Source organism: Psammomys obesus, unplaced genomic scaffold (genome assembly GCF_907164565.1).
Source record: "Psammomys obesus unplaced genomic scaffold, mPsaObe1.curated_primary_1811, whole genome shotgun sequence".
NCBI classification, from domain to species: domain Eukaryota; kingdom Metazoa; phylum Chordata; class Mammalia; order Rodentia; family Muridae; genus Psammomys; species Psammomys obesus.
In genome coordinates this window covers 2,813,727-2,828,559 of record NW_026590503.1, presented here as the reverse complement: position 1 = coordinate 2,828,559, position 14,833 = coordinate 2,813,727, and the positions used below count along the sequence as shown (strand labels likewise).

Here is a 14,833-nt window from a genome sequence, read left to right as displayed (position 1 = left end):
TCTGAAGCGTGCCTGGCAGAGGGCCTGCCTTTCTGTTGCCTTAACACCAAGCACAGCAGGCTGCTGGGCTGGGCTGAGCTCCCTGTGCTGAGTTACCTTCCACAGAGAGGTGCTCCGGAGGACCTGGGGCAGAGGCCAGAGACCCCCCAGCATTTTCACCACTGGGCCTCCCAGGACTGAGGACAGGCAAGCCATTTGATTCTTGCCATCTGTAAGCTTTGGCAATTCACATTTGCATTTCAAAATGTTGAAATATGTTCATGAAAACCACTTCTGGCTTCTTTAAACTTCATCCAGAGTGTGCGCTCTGGACTTCCTTACCATACTAGACACACGCACACACACACACACACACACACACACACACACACACACACACACAGGGGCATTCACATACACAGATGCACTCATGTGAGTGCACACACACAAATATGCACACACATCTACTCATGTATGCACAATACTTACATTCATGATCACATGCACATGAACATATGGGGGTAAACATTCACACGTGTGCAAACATGTACATACACTGAACTGTCCTGGTTTGAAGGATTTGTGACTTGTTTTTTGCACAGAGCATAAAAATATACCTCTGTAATTACATGATGCTTAGTGATTAGATAATTACGTATAATTGCATGGAGTAGCTCTAAGTGTGAACGCGTTACCGTCAGATCTAAAATGTACGAATTGCATAATAATTATTCTTGGGAGTTATTTGGTAATTCTGCGCATAATTATCATGTGGTCCACAGCGCATGTAATTAATGCACAATCGCATGGATTTTTGCCTTCGTAACTGCTTCCCCCTTGTTGTGAAGCTCTTTGTCACAACATTTGAGTGTAAATATAGTGTAATTGGCTCTGAGATTTGCTACATTAAATCCCCGGTAATTGCCTTGCAGGAGTGTAACCCTATCCAGCCAAACGCTGGGCTCTGGGCAGGATGGGTCAGGGGGAACAGTCGTTCCACTGTGGTTTGGCCGCCAGCTCAGCAGACAGTGGGCGTGCTGAGTGTGCCCGGCAGCTACATGCCCATTGGCGATGGCGGCATCCTTGCTGTCAGCTCCTACCCAGGGGGACAAGGTCCATCTCTACACTAGAGAAACGTCTCTCTTGGTTTGGCTCTCCGTTGTCTGCCAGCCACGTCAGCCCCTACTGCACCTGTTTTTAAAACAATGGAGCAAAGCCCTGATTGTCATGGGGTCTGGAAATTTGAGAAAGCCAAGGGGATCTTACAGAGCTGCACATGGTCCCATGCTCTGCAGGAAGACCAGGGATCTGTGTTCTGGGAATCTGGGGTGAGAGTTTAGCCACATTTGCAAATTCATGCTCAGGTTATACTCCTTTCCCCACAGGTTTCACGTGGCAGGACGACTATACCCAGCGCGTGATGGCCCAGGAACTCGCCGACCTCCCCAGGGCTTCCCCATGGCTCGGGGAAGCTTCCGGCCCAGCCAGGTATGTGTGGTCGTGTCTTGCCTCTTCTCCCTCCCAGGCACAGACTTACTGTTAAGCTTGGATGCTTTCAGCACAGCAAAGCGACTGACAGCCTTTTTGGTGTAGAGTGGCTATCCATGAGGAAGAGGCCACTCTTCAAGGAAAAGGTGGAGTAGCCCTGTGCTGTGGTGCCCAGTCACCAAGAGGCGAGCCTTGTCCTTCCTTGTCTATGAGAGCCCAGAAGAGGCCCGCATCTTCAGAGCTGTGCTCTCACAAAGTGAGGTCAAGGAGTCTGGTTTCCTACTAGGAAAGTATGTTAACTGCAATGCAATGAGCGGGACTGGTTGGGAAAGTCACAGTTTTTCCCTCCCAAAGCACAGCAACCCATATTGAGCAAATTTGTTGTGTGCCATCTCGTTCCCTGCTCTTACAGCTGTTGGTGATGTCCTTGGGGACCCATGACCTAGAGGTCAGGAAATGGGAAACAGGAAGTTTAAAAATTGCTGAAGAGAAACTACAAGAATGTGCCTGGACTGGTGCACAGTATTTTGAGACTAAAGAACTCAGGGGACTCTTCCCGAAGCCTTAGTTTGCAAGGCCCACTGTTCCCGAAGCAGCAGAACATTCTTAAACTACAGTTTGCCTACGGGAGTCCTTGTACAAAATAGGACTATCTGCCTTTATGACCACGTGCATCTAATGGATCAGGACCCCAGGTCATTAGGAAGGCCATTTCCAGTCTAGTGGAAGCAAAGCAGTAAAAACAGATAAAACTGTTGAGCACTTGAGGAGGACAGAGAAGAGAGTCTGTATGAATGAATGGCATCTCTGTGCTTCACACAGAGGGAGCTACTATTCCTGGGAGAATCCTTTATAAAGAGACTGAGGTATGGATGTATGATGTATATATGTATGTATGATGTATGTATGCATGTATATAGGTATGATGTGTGCATGTTTTTCATCAAGTTGCATATACATTTAAGTTATATATACATTTATGAAAATTAGCATAAATTATAGAAAATAGTTTATAATACATGTGCATTCATATATGTGTATAATAATTATGAATATATTTTGACACATGTTGTGTGCCTGAGCACCTGTCTTTAATGCTTTCTTAATTGAGAAGAAAATGCCAGTATTTTTGGTAGTGTAGGGAATGCTATCCGGGGAAGTGTGAGACAAAATAAAACCTTATCAAAGTGTGCCCTGACCCTGCCTGAGATTTGTCTTCAGTCACCCTTCCTGCTACTGTTCAGGTCACAACTGGTAACCACGGTCCATCTGAAAGATCCCAGTGCTCAGCCCAGGAGTGACTGGGGGCCTCAGGAAGGGCGAGCAACCACGGTACTGGAGAATCTGGAGTAGCAGCCCAAGGAGTCTGGGAGGCAAAGAAGAGACATAGCTGGGAACAGTGAGAGACACGGCTATAGCCTGCACCCCAGTGGAGCCGGTCCTTAGTCTTTCAAAGTGACACCCCAGAGACCCTGAGCTCTGACACCCCAGACAACTGAGATGGTGTCTTTTAAAGTCTTAATAGCAAAGCAGTCTTTTATCTGGGCTTCTTTTCCTTGTGAGAGCCAGAGCGCTCGCCTGCATTCAATGACTGAGTCGTCTGTCCTGCCTTGTGCCCACACTGTGTGCTGCTCTTGTCCATACACTGTTTCCTTTGGAGTAGGGCCTCTGTGTGTTAAGCCAGTGACTTTCATTCCTGTGTTTTGAGGAGAATTTCTGTTCTGACTCAGAAATGGCCTGTGGCAGGGTTTTAAAAAAGACCTCTGCTCTCTTGAGTTCATTCCTTCCTCTTGAGTGGAAGAGAAGACCAGGCATCCATCTCTAAGGACCAGTTTCTGTGAGAAACTGGCAGCTCTTCTCCAGACTCTTGTCCATCCTATGAGCCCTGTCCTGTCAAGGAGAATTGGCTTCTTAGCTCCTGTGTCCTCCTGGTCCCTGGACTCTGTCTTTGCTTTGGCCTGACCCCTGGCGTGTTGTCCACGGTCAGTGTAGCAGAGGGAGGCCAGACTCTTGTCTTGTGTCTGGCTCCAGACACAAGGCCCAGACTCCACTGTGTTGCATCCCAAGGTCAGAGCCCTTTCCCTATACCCACAAGGTCCCATGAACCCCCTGACTTTGACCCCGTGGTCTCTCACCTTTATCTCTATCAGTCTATGAGATTCCCGTTAGAGGATGCTATAGGCCTATGGGACTCCATGGAGACTCCACAGTCAAACCAGGAGCACAGCACAGCCTGGCCCCAGCTCCCTGTAACTTGCTCGCTATGCCTGGCTCCCAGTTTCCTGCTCTCTGCTTCCAGCTCCCTGCCTGATGCTTCCTGTTCTAAACTTCCTGTTCTTCCTCCTGCCCCCTGCTTCCTGCCCCCTGCTTCTCCACCATATCACTCTCACATGTCAATTGCATAATTCTCATTTTTTTTACCCCCAAAGTCACTGGGAAACTTTTCTTTATCATTGAAATGATCCAGTCCGTGATATATTTAAGCATTATCTTTCTTTGTACGTAAGCTCACAGTCTTTCATTGTCAGTATCTTCAAAGAAATCGGTCTCCATAGAGACTTCGGGATGCTAACCGGGTGCCCACGTGCTGCTCTGCCAGCGTGAAGAAAGGGCTCAGCCCTGTGTGCCTATAATCTCTGTGATGGTTTAAACTTACGTTTTCTTTTCATCTCCTTAAAATAATTTTTAAAAACCCGTTTCTTGGGTCTTTTCTTTCTGCTGTCTTTGGACTTACTGTTTTTAGGATCTTGTTTGCAGCTTCTGATTGTTGCCTTGGAGCCACCTCCTCCTGAGCTTTTCTCTGTGTACCTGGGGCTGTCCCTTCACATCTTTCTGGAACATCAAGGCATATAAAATTTCCCTTTTTCTCACATGTCTTTGCTTTTGCCTATAAATTTTAGAGTCAAGTGCTATTGCTTTTCAGTCGGGTGTTAGATTTGAACTTTTTAGAAATTTTGAGGTTGTTTTTTTTTTTTTTTTTTTTTTGTGGCCCTGTTTATGTAATACTTTTTCTGCTTCCAATGGATGATTCAAAAGTATATGTGTGCCCACTATTTTCAGTACATATCTATGTAGTTTATAATTTCACATATATGCTGTGTTTCTAATTACAAATATAAATGACTGTGGCATTACGTGAGCTTAGGATGTCTTTGTTCATACTTTGGCTTAATAAATCTTCTCAGTGAAACGTCCTTTGTCATGTTCACGTCATCAAGCTTGCTGCGTTGCCAGTATTATGCCTTAGGACTGTCCTGCACTCTGGACGGTCCTGCTGCGTCTCTGTCCAGACCCCTGCAGCTGTGATCCTCACTTCTCGCCTCAGGATGGTGCTGCTGCTCCCACTCGGCTTCTCCTTCCTGATCCATCTGTGACCTTCTCTCAGATCTACCCTTGGGTACTTTTGTTTGAAGTATAGTTTTCCTAACCAACTCCAGCAGCTTCTGAGAGGCATGCAGGAGCCCAGCAGGGAGTCCATGCTAGCAGTACCTAGGCTTGCTTTTCCTCTGCAGCATGACTTACTTGTGTTTGTCTTCTTCAGCATTTTAAATAATTGTGTCTGATTGTAAATTCACTGATAGCCATCACCCCAGGTTTCCAAGCAGAAGACTTATTACATTATTTTTTCATCTTTTTTAATTTATTTTCTTTATTAATTACAGTTTACTTGCTTTGTATCCCAGCTGTAGCCCCCTTCTTCATTCCCTCCCAATCCTACCCTCCCTCCCTCTTCTCCTTCCTGCCCCTCTCTAACTCCACTGATAGGGGAGGTCCTCCTCCCCTTCCATCTGACCCTAGCCTATCAGGTATCTTCAGGACTGGCTGCATTGTCTTCCTCTGTGGTCTGGCAAGGCTGTTCTTCCCCTGGGGGTGGTTGTCAGAGAGCCAGCCACAGAGTTCATGTCAGAGACAGTCTCTTTTCCCATTACTAGGGTACCCACTTGGATACTGAGCTGCCATGGGCTACATCTGTGCAGGGGTTCTAGGTTATATCCATGAATGGTCCTTGGTTGGAGTATGAGTCTCAGAAAAGACCCCGTGCCCAGTTATTTTGGTACTGTTGCTCGACTTATTACATTATTAATTAAAGAAGCCCATGTGTCCCCAAATCCTAGAAAGTAGGGGCCATTTTGTTTCCCTTCCTGTCCCAGACACTTCCTTCCTGTTCTACCAGAGTCCACCCCCACCAGCGTAAGTCACAGAAGTGACTGAAATCATGAAAGAAGGAAAGGAGAAGGATCTGCAATGCGTCTGAATTACAGGGTAGGTGACAGCAGTGATCTAGACTCCTGCCTGGGTTGGTTCCCCATTTCACATGGACTCAGGGCTTTGCTTGCCCATAGCTGGCCATGAAAATGGCATTTGGAGTTCTTTCATACATGGCATTGATCGCCAGAGAGACAGAGCAGCTCACTTCAGACCAGTGATTCATTCAGAGTGAAGATGAGGCCAGACATTGTGGGGTACACATGCACCTCTTGTCAGGTGGTGGAGGCTGAGGCATAAAGCAAGCACAAGGTCTGAGCTACAGAATGAGACCCTGGCCCAGGTTTTTAAGAAATGAAGGAGGAAAAAAGAGTAATAGGATTGCTCAGTGATAGGGTGCCTTCTAGTACATGCACACACTTGGCTCCATTTTCAGAGGAGAGGGAGAGAGTGGGGAGATAAAGAAGAGAGTTTGGTACTTGTTTCGGGATCCCCACTGATCCATAAGCTGAGGGGGCAGCGGTCCCAGCTGCTCATTTGTCCTCCCCCACATAAAAATGCCTTTCCTTATGCAGAGGCCACGTGATGTACTGAGCTGGACAGAGCCATGTAGGGTATGCTCGATATCACTGCGAAGAGTGGGCTTGGCACACACAGGGTCACTGAGAACCAAGAGCCGGCTGTGTGTTGCGGTTCCTGAGATGAGAACCAGGCCTTGTAGGCTGTGTGTGGGGGTCACCTCCATTGTCACTGTTGGTTGGCCCAGGCCTGCGTGTAAAACCAAATGACGTGAAATGCCAGTCACTGAGTCTTCTGGGCTCTGTGTTAGCTTCTGGCACGGCAACTTCTAGCAGCTTATTCCAGCTTTTTAGAGGTGGAAATACTCCCACAAATTGTTGACTCCTTTGAAGCCAAGTGATCTCGTAAAAGTCCATGCTGATTGCTGGGATGTGGTACACAGTGACAGTGGCCACTCCATCATTGTGACTTTTTGCAGGGTCACAAACTATGTCCCGTGCACAGAAGAGACACAGGAGAAACAAATAAGGCCACTTAAAGGCATCTTCATCATCTGCCCCTGTCTGCATTGATTATCAGTTGGAGAGGAAAATAAACAAAATACAGGAGGAGTAAATGGACCAGCTAAATAACAATCCAATAACATAGAAAATTAAATTCCATCCATTAAAAAGTAGTCAGGAAAATTAGCTGTGATCTGAGGTGCAGAGAACTCTGAACTGCCCCATAAATTTTGTGTTTGCCATGGCTGGACCAGAAATTAGCAACAAAGCAGGGATGATTTTATTTTTGTTTTTAAATGGGTCTAACTCTGTAGTCTAAGCTGGCCTAGAGCTCATGGTATTTCCTTCTGCCTTGTCCATTCAAGTGCTAGAACTATAGACATTGGCCACCATACCTGGTGACAGAATGGGTTTGTCACCTGAGATTACCAGAGACCAAGGACATTTTTGCTGAACCTCAGCTTTAGGAGATTCTTTTGGCAAGCATGCATGAACTGAGTCTGGCTGCCATTTGTACAATGATCATCTTTGTATAGGCCATCTTCCCTTCCTTCATCCATCTCTTGTGTTTAGAGTCCAAGTTTCTCTCTCTGGGCCTTTCAAAGGACAGGCTGTGTTACTTCGAGCTGTTGCCAGTCCTGTGCTGTGGCTCACCAGGATCTGTTTCTTTCTGTGCCCTGGTTCTTAGGATCCAGTCTCCCTCACCGTTCCCAGCCACTGGTGATTACTGTCCTCCATTCATCTTGGCCGCGTGAGGGATGACAAAATGCCTGGCTTGTTTCATTTAGCATGTTGCCCTGTTGGTTCCATGCACTCTGCTGTAAAGGATAGGATTTCATTCTTTATAGCCGAACGTTAGTCTGTGGTGTGTGTTCTGCACTTTATTTATTTATCCACAGCAGATGCCTGGACCCATCTCCTCCTGTGACAGCTGTGAGCAGTGCTTCAGTTAGTCAGCTCCAGCATCTCTGCTGATTCCACTTTCTTTAGATGAATGCTTGGAAACAAATGAGCAGATTCCGTGGCCGTCCTGCTTTCAGACTTCCTGGGACCTTCTGTATTGTTCTCCACAACAATGACACCCATTTGCATTCTCACTGGCAGTGTGCAATGTGAGAATTTTCGTCCTATATCCTCACAGTACTTTGATAATAGTCATCCCAATGGGTGAGATGCTATCTCACTGCAGTTTTGACTGTGTTTCCTTGCTATCATTTTAAATATGTGCAGATATCACCCGTAAGAGTAGTGGCTTGCTGCCTGCCGGTTTCCTTCCTTCCTTTTTTTCATAACCCCCTCCTTCTCCTTGCTTCCTTGCATTCCTCTCCCTTTTTATCCTCTTCTTCTTCTTCCCACCCTTCTTGCTTTGTAGTCTAGAACTTCTACTCCTCCTCCTTTAGACACCCCAACAACACATCCCTGAAAATCTGTCTTGTCGCATGCAACATCAGCTGGCATATGACTCCCAGTTAACTTTTACGTGAGGAATTTGTAAAGAGTTCCTTCCACTTAAAGCCCAGCACATTTCCGAAAGTGTGTTGCGGTCACAGTAAAGCCCAAGCATGGCGCGACTGGTGACGGTGGGATGAGGTAGCTGCCCTTACCCAGGGCGGTGCGGCACTGGCCATGTCCCAGGTGGCGCTGCATCTTCTTCTGGCTCATGGCCTCATTCCGGCAATGCCTCTCCAGAGGGTGGTACAAGTGATTTTCTGCATCTGCCTTTGTTTAAAATGTAGGATTGAAGTCTGCGGAAGGCAGCACACTCACACTCACACACGCACACACACGCTCTACATGTGCATGCACACATGCAGGCTTGCACATACAGACTCACAAATTGAGGTACCTTTAACCTAGAAATCCAAAATCTGAGACTGCTTTTTCGCACTGACAACTGCAGACAGGAAAGTCGACCCCTTACTGGGCACAGGGCTCACTCAATGACCCTAAAAGACGGCACAGGATAGAGAGTCAGTGCGTGATCCCACAAGCCTGTCACCTGCAAGGGGAGAGGTCACCAAATGTACGTACAAAGCGAATGCTAGCCTCTCATGTAAAATCCAACTCAACGTCGTGTCTAACCTGGTGCCTTGTCTTATATCTCCCCCTCTGCCTGTGCAAACATCACTCAAACCCAGAAGTTCCCAACCTCAAAGTGTCTCAGACAAGGCATATGCTTCCTGGTCCAACACAAAACACACGTCAAGAAGGCACCTGAGGGAAGAGGATGTGTTCTATGAAACCCGACACTGAAACCATGAACCTGTTGCCTAAACAGTGTTCCGGGCTCACGTGCTCAGGAACCAGCCTGCTGCAGCCCATTTGTACACGTGTGCTCCTCTCACACGAACAGGCCGTGGTAGGATGAGCATGTGGCCACAGCCAGACCTCATGAGAGGAGCTTGTTGTTGTACATGCTGCAGTTCTTGCTGTTGGGATGGAGGGTGGTCCAGGCTAGCCAGTGATGAAAGGACAACTCCCCTAGTTCTAAGGCAGCCGGTGGCCACAGTAATGGAAGTCTGGCCTGACCTCTGGTCGCCATCCAGGCCCCTAGAGGATGGATGTGTGGATGGGTGTGAAGGCCCTCGGGCCAGTCTACCATGGGGGAAACACTTTCATTCATCTGGGGCCTGGTCCCTACAGCACTAAATGATGTGCTGCCGGGATCAGGCCACATGGATTATACAGGGACCGGTGATGCCCTGCTTGGAATGCTACCTCAGTAATTCCCAAGCCGGCGAGGGCTATGGAGCCAAGCCCAGCAAGACTGTGGGCAGTCAGGGAGTCACGGCAGCTGGAGTAACTTCTAGCTTGCAGTCTGAAAAGTGGATATGGTGGCTCAACTGAGGCGGGCCATGGTCTCACATGCACTGTGACACGTGTCTCAGGCACCTACCTCGCCCCCACCCCAGATATGGCCTGCTGCGTCTTCGGAGATGCCCGGCTTGAGAAATGGGGTGCTGATGGCTGGGCTTAGATGTAAGGTTAGGCCGGCAGATCCTTGGAGAAGGCAACTTTGTAGGGGGCACAGCTGGGTGACAATACTTTTGGGGGCCTTGGGTTGTTTCAGTAAGGTAAATCTTACATTCTGTGAAGCAGAGGTTCTCAAACGTGTAATCTGACACGTTTTGACTGGCACTTGCGTGTGAGTGCCAGGAACACAAGTCAACAAGAAGAATGTTTCCGGCACCCAGAGCTCTCTTTGTGCCTTCTGCACGTAGTCCTCTCCAGTGTCTACTCTGGATTTGTTTGTGGATGAGGCTCCTAGAACCGTAAACACTAAGATGGCTCTCTGAGGTATTTGTCGTCACCAGGTTGCATCCGGTGTCACTGGTGCGTTCTTTACAGGGCATAAATCATCTCCACGACGTGGAGACCTTTCCATTCACCTGTGCTGCTGGGGTTGGCCGTGTGCTTCTTCAGACTGTGGATAACTAGGCCTGGGTCATGAGTCTGGTCAAGACAGAGCAAACAAACCAAAAGACGACAGGCCCCTTAGTCTCTCGGTACCAGAAAATGTGCAGTCACCGTGTCTTGTGGGGTTGGGAGACATCTCATTATGTGACATACCAACCTTTCCAGAGTGTGTAAGATATTGTCCCCAAAAGATGACCATAAAATGAAATCAAGCAGCAGAGATGTCAGGCTTCTAGAGGAATAACTTCTACATAGCCATCATTATATTTGTTTTATGGGTATAACTTGAATGGTAGAGATGTTCCTAAGAACCCAGTGGGATGCCAGCTATTCTGGGGGTAGGGGAGACTGAGGCTGTTTAGGCAGCTAGGCATGGTAATCTCAGCATTGGAGAAAGCAAGGTGGAATGACCACGAGTTCAAGCCCCCAAATTAAACGACATAGCACAAATGACGCTATCTTAACAAGAACAGCAACAACAAAAGCAGCAGTGAAAAAGAAAAAGGTTATAGAAATGCAAGAGTATGTATCACCCAAAGTGGAATAAAATCAGTGTGTAGAATGCAATCAAGGGTTACCAGACGGGAGAAGAGGCAGGACAGTGAGACCTGTGAGTTCAGACAGAGTGATACGGAAGCACGAGGTGGGAGGTGAGAAGGGTGCATCCCAGGCTAAGAGCACGTAAGACACATAGAAAACTCAGTAAAATTGGGACACAGCAATAAGAAAACAGAAGATAGCGAAGTAAACATCACCAGCGACTTCACAGACATTCAGGGACCAAAAAGCAGGACCTCAGGGAGGGAAAGATAGAAGTATTAGAAAATTAGAAAAAAAAAAGATGGAATTGTTTCCACGTGGTGACAGTGATGAGCCTAGAGACCCACTGCATTATCTACTTCTCTGTACTGTAATAGAACACCATGACCAAAGGCGTTTTTAAGGAAAGGGGAGTTTATTACAGCTTATCGTTCCAGAGGGGAAGTCCATGAACACAAACCAGAGCGTGAACTGCAAGGAGGATGGTGCTGTACACTCCCCAAGCCTGTCCCCAGAGATGTCCTTCTTCCAGCAAGGCTGCACCAGGTGAAGGTTCTATAACCTCCACAAACAGAGCCACCACGAGGGGGTGTGTGACATCCCTCCACACACACCGTACCACACAACACACACGTGTGCACACATACACATATACTCACCTCAGATAGTGAGCTCACGTACAGATACCACCAGAGAGCCTTTGGGTTACTCAGAGGGTTATGGGCAAGAGGTTACTTACAGGAGCAGGAATGACTCACAGGACAGCTGTCCCACCAAAGCCCACCCCAGCATGGGAGATAGTTCACAAAGCTGAGAACCTGGAGCACATTGCATAGCCTGGCAGGCAGTTCAACAGGTTTGAAAGTGACCTTTTGAGGTGGCTTAGTTAGTCTCAACAGTTTCCAGGTAGGTCAGCTGGTCATCTTCTTCCAGGCAGCTGGTCTGGTTTGGTCTCAAGATATACTCTCTCATAAGCAAATATTAGCCATACAGGATGACCATACTAAAATCCACAGACCGAAAGACACTAAGTAACAAGGAGACCCTATAGAGGATGCTTAATTCTCATTCAGAAGTGCAAACAGAACGGACACCAGATGTGGTTGAAGAGAGGGAACAGGATGGGAGCCTCCCATAGATGTGTCCTCTGAAAGGCTCCCCCCAGCAGGGGATGGAAGCAGATGATGAGACTCACAACCAAACTTTGGGCAGAGTGCAGAGAGTCTCATGAAAGTGTCTGTATGTGTGTGTGTGTGTGTGTGTGTGTGTGTGTGTGTGTGTGTGTGTGTGTGTAGCTTATAAGGATCCAGAGGGGTCTGGAGCTCCATAAGAAGACCAACAGAGCCAACAAATCTGGGCCCAGGAGAGAGCCTGTGGAGACTGATGCACCAACTAAGGACCATGGGCTAGGAGGACCTAGACCCTTTGCTGAGATGTAGCAAAGTCTCCATGACAGCTCAGTCTCCATGTGGGTTCTCTAGTAAGGGGAGCAGGGGCTGTCTCTGACATGAAATCTGTGCCTGCTCCTTGATCACTTTCCCCTAGTGAGGTGGCTTGTCAGGCCACAGAGGAAGAGGATGCAGGCAGTCCTGAAGAGACTTGATAGTCTAGGCTTGGTTGGTAAGGGAAGAGGGCTCCCCCTTTCTGAGGACTAGGAGATGACAGGAATAGGGCTGAAGAGTGAGCAAGGATGGAACTTGAAGGAGACAAGGGAGGGGGATTGGGATACAAAATGAATAAATTAAGAAAAGAGAGTAGCTTGGCTTGTCTGAGAGTCACTCTCAGCAGCTTTTCTTGTAATAGTTTTGGGAGGTAGAAGCCTACTTGGTATAGTCAGTTTCAGGAACTTCCTGAAGTATTTTGAGTTGGTTAACTTCTGTGTGAAGGGGCTTCCCAGCAGAGTGGAGTGTTTCAGTCACCGAGGAAACTGCTCTACAACATGTGGGGACCAAGTGTCCAAATGCCCGACCTACAAGAGACATTCCATAAAACAACCAAGGAAGCTGTATAAGCCCCCCAACATACAAATATGAAAAATCAAGACACACTGTGATCAAAGAGCTCAAAACCTTGGCAAGAGTGCAGGAAGGAAGGGAGAGAGTACAGCAGGCTACTTTCTCGTGGCTCTTGGCTGTTGTTGGGCTGAAGGCAAGAACACACTGGGGAAAGGGGAAAATCAACTCAGAACTCCACATGCCATGAAGCAGCTTTCAGATGTGACAGTGAACTTAGTACTCTCTCAGGGACCCAGAAGCCGGAGCAGCTCTCCTGTCATAGGTGTGAGAGGAGGAAAAGAAGCCAGGCTGCCGCACAGAGAAGTACACTCCAAGGGCCACTGAGCACCGAGACCTGCGGTTGCCTCTTGCTGTTCCAATCTCATGCAGAGTTGATGGATCAAATAGTGTTCAACATTGTGGGGCTTGTCCGTAACTGTAAATGTAATTTGTGGTGACACAGCTTGTCACATACGGGCCGGCAGGGAGGGAGCTTGCTGTTCTTCTTTCCTTGCTTCAGCTGAACTGAGAATGCCACTCCCGGGCACCTGTGCTCAGTTACAGGCAACTACTGCACACCTTAAAGCAACCTCTCAGTATTGTGGCTAAGGAACCAACAAAAGAAAAATACATACTTATAGAAGTATTCAGTGGACACTAGCATTGGGGGACCAAGTGAAGAACACAAGAACAGCTGTGAGGTCATGCAGCTCTGTACATTTGAACTTGCCTGCTTTGTGCCATGGCCCTGGTGACGCCACCTCCTTGCCCAGCACAGATCTACAGAGAGCTGAGTGAGGCAGAAGAGGCCAGGCCTGTGGGGGTGGGGCTAGCCTGTGCTCCTGCTTCAGAAAAGATGTAGCCTCCAGCTGGAAACAGTCTTCCCCAGGGCAGAGGGAGAAGAGGCAGGCATGGCATGCCTGCTGGGCTGATGCTGGAGACTGATCCAGGAGCCTGCCAGGGGCCAGGAGGCAGGGAGGTGGACTACTGGAGGTCTGGGGGAGGATGATCTGGTGCTGGCTGACATGGCAGATTTGGAGACGTTTCTGAAGACAGTGTGATGTGGGCAGCCAGCGCCCACAGCGGCTCAGAGGCTCTGACCTATTTGACTAATTCCCATCTCCTTTCTAGACATAAACAAGGGGCTTAATGAATCGAAAAGCCCAAAAGCAATCAGAATTCAGAGCGTGCTGTCAGCACTCCCAGCCGTTAGTTGCAGTCTGCTGGAGAAGTCTTGACTCTCATTAGCAGTGTGGTTTATGTATCTGGGTTTAGTCCAGGCGCACAGAAGAGCCTGCATGCCTTTCGTTCCTCTATCAGAAAGCATCCCCACTGGTGGGCCAGGCTGGTGTGGAGGACCGGCCACTCGGTGCAGCTGGGTGCTGCCCACATCCAGGCAGGCAGCCTTTTTTTCTGGGAAGAACTATGAGCATGGGGTCAGCTAACTGCAGTTAATTGGTTGATGTCATCTTGACATTCTCCCATCCTGTCTCCATCATGGCATTCCACATGGGTCCTTAAGTCCTGGAATCTGTGTCCCATTGCTTTGACTTTCCCAGACCCTGTTCAGGATCTGTGATGCCTGGTCCCTCCTCTGGCGCCTCTCAAAGCTTCTGTGGCTCTTGCAGACTTCGAGTGCAGGCCTGTTAACCGCTCCGACACACTATCTGTGGATTTGCTCTGTTCTTTACAGTTGTAAGGCTCAGATGCCCCCAGGGCCTGGTTTCCTTGGCCATATTCTTGCTAACCCTACCAGTTAATCCACGGGGTGAGACCCACACCTAAGGTGCTTCCAGCTTCAGACTTCTCCTCCTGGACATCTGTGGCACAGCTGATGGCAAAGGTTATCTGACAGCAGAATGGCTGCTATGGAGAGCCTGGCCATTGTAACAAGTCACAGACTGACCACTCTGTAGGCCAGGAGCCAGACATGGCACCCCTATGCTAAAAGGTGGGTGAGGCTGGACCCGGCTAAGGGGATCATGCCTGACTCTTCCATCCTCCCAAGGCCACATTCTGCTCTTGTGTTCAGCGTCCATATCAATGCAGGATGCATCAATGCAGGAGCACCCTTTGCCTGTTCCACAGACCTTCCTGCCTTGCCCCATGCCTGTGCTCTATATCACATCACTGCAGACACTGTGTGTGTGTGTGTGTGTGTGTGTGTGTGTGTGTGTGTGTGTGTGT

General features: G+C 48.4%; 1 protein-coding gene across 2 annotated transcripts in view; it reads left to right on the top strand.

The window, feature by feature from the left end:
* The window catches only part of Ptprn2 (protein tyrosine phosphatase receptor type N2), a 695,487-nt gene that overhangs the window by 276,673 nt on the left and 403,981 nt on the right, over positions 1 to 14,833 (top strand). For both annotated transcript variants that reach the window (XM_055607544.1, XM_055607543.1), the window contains exon 4: positions 1,365 to 1,467. In XM_055607544.1, the coding sequence (XP_055463519.1) occupies positions 1,365 to 1,467 (103 nt within the window). The remainder of the gene's footprint in view (positions 1 to 1,364; positions 1,468 to 14,833) is intronic.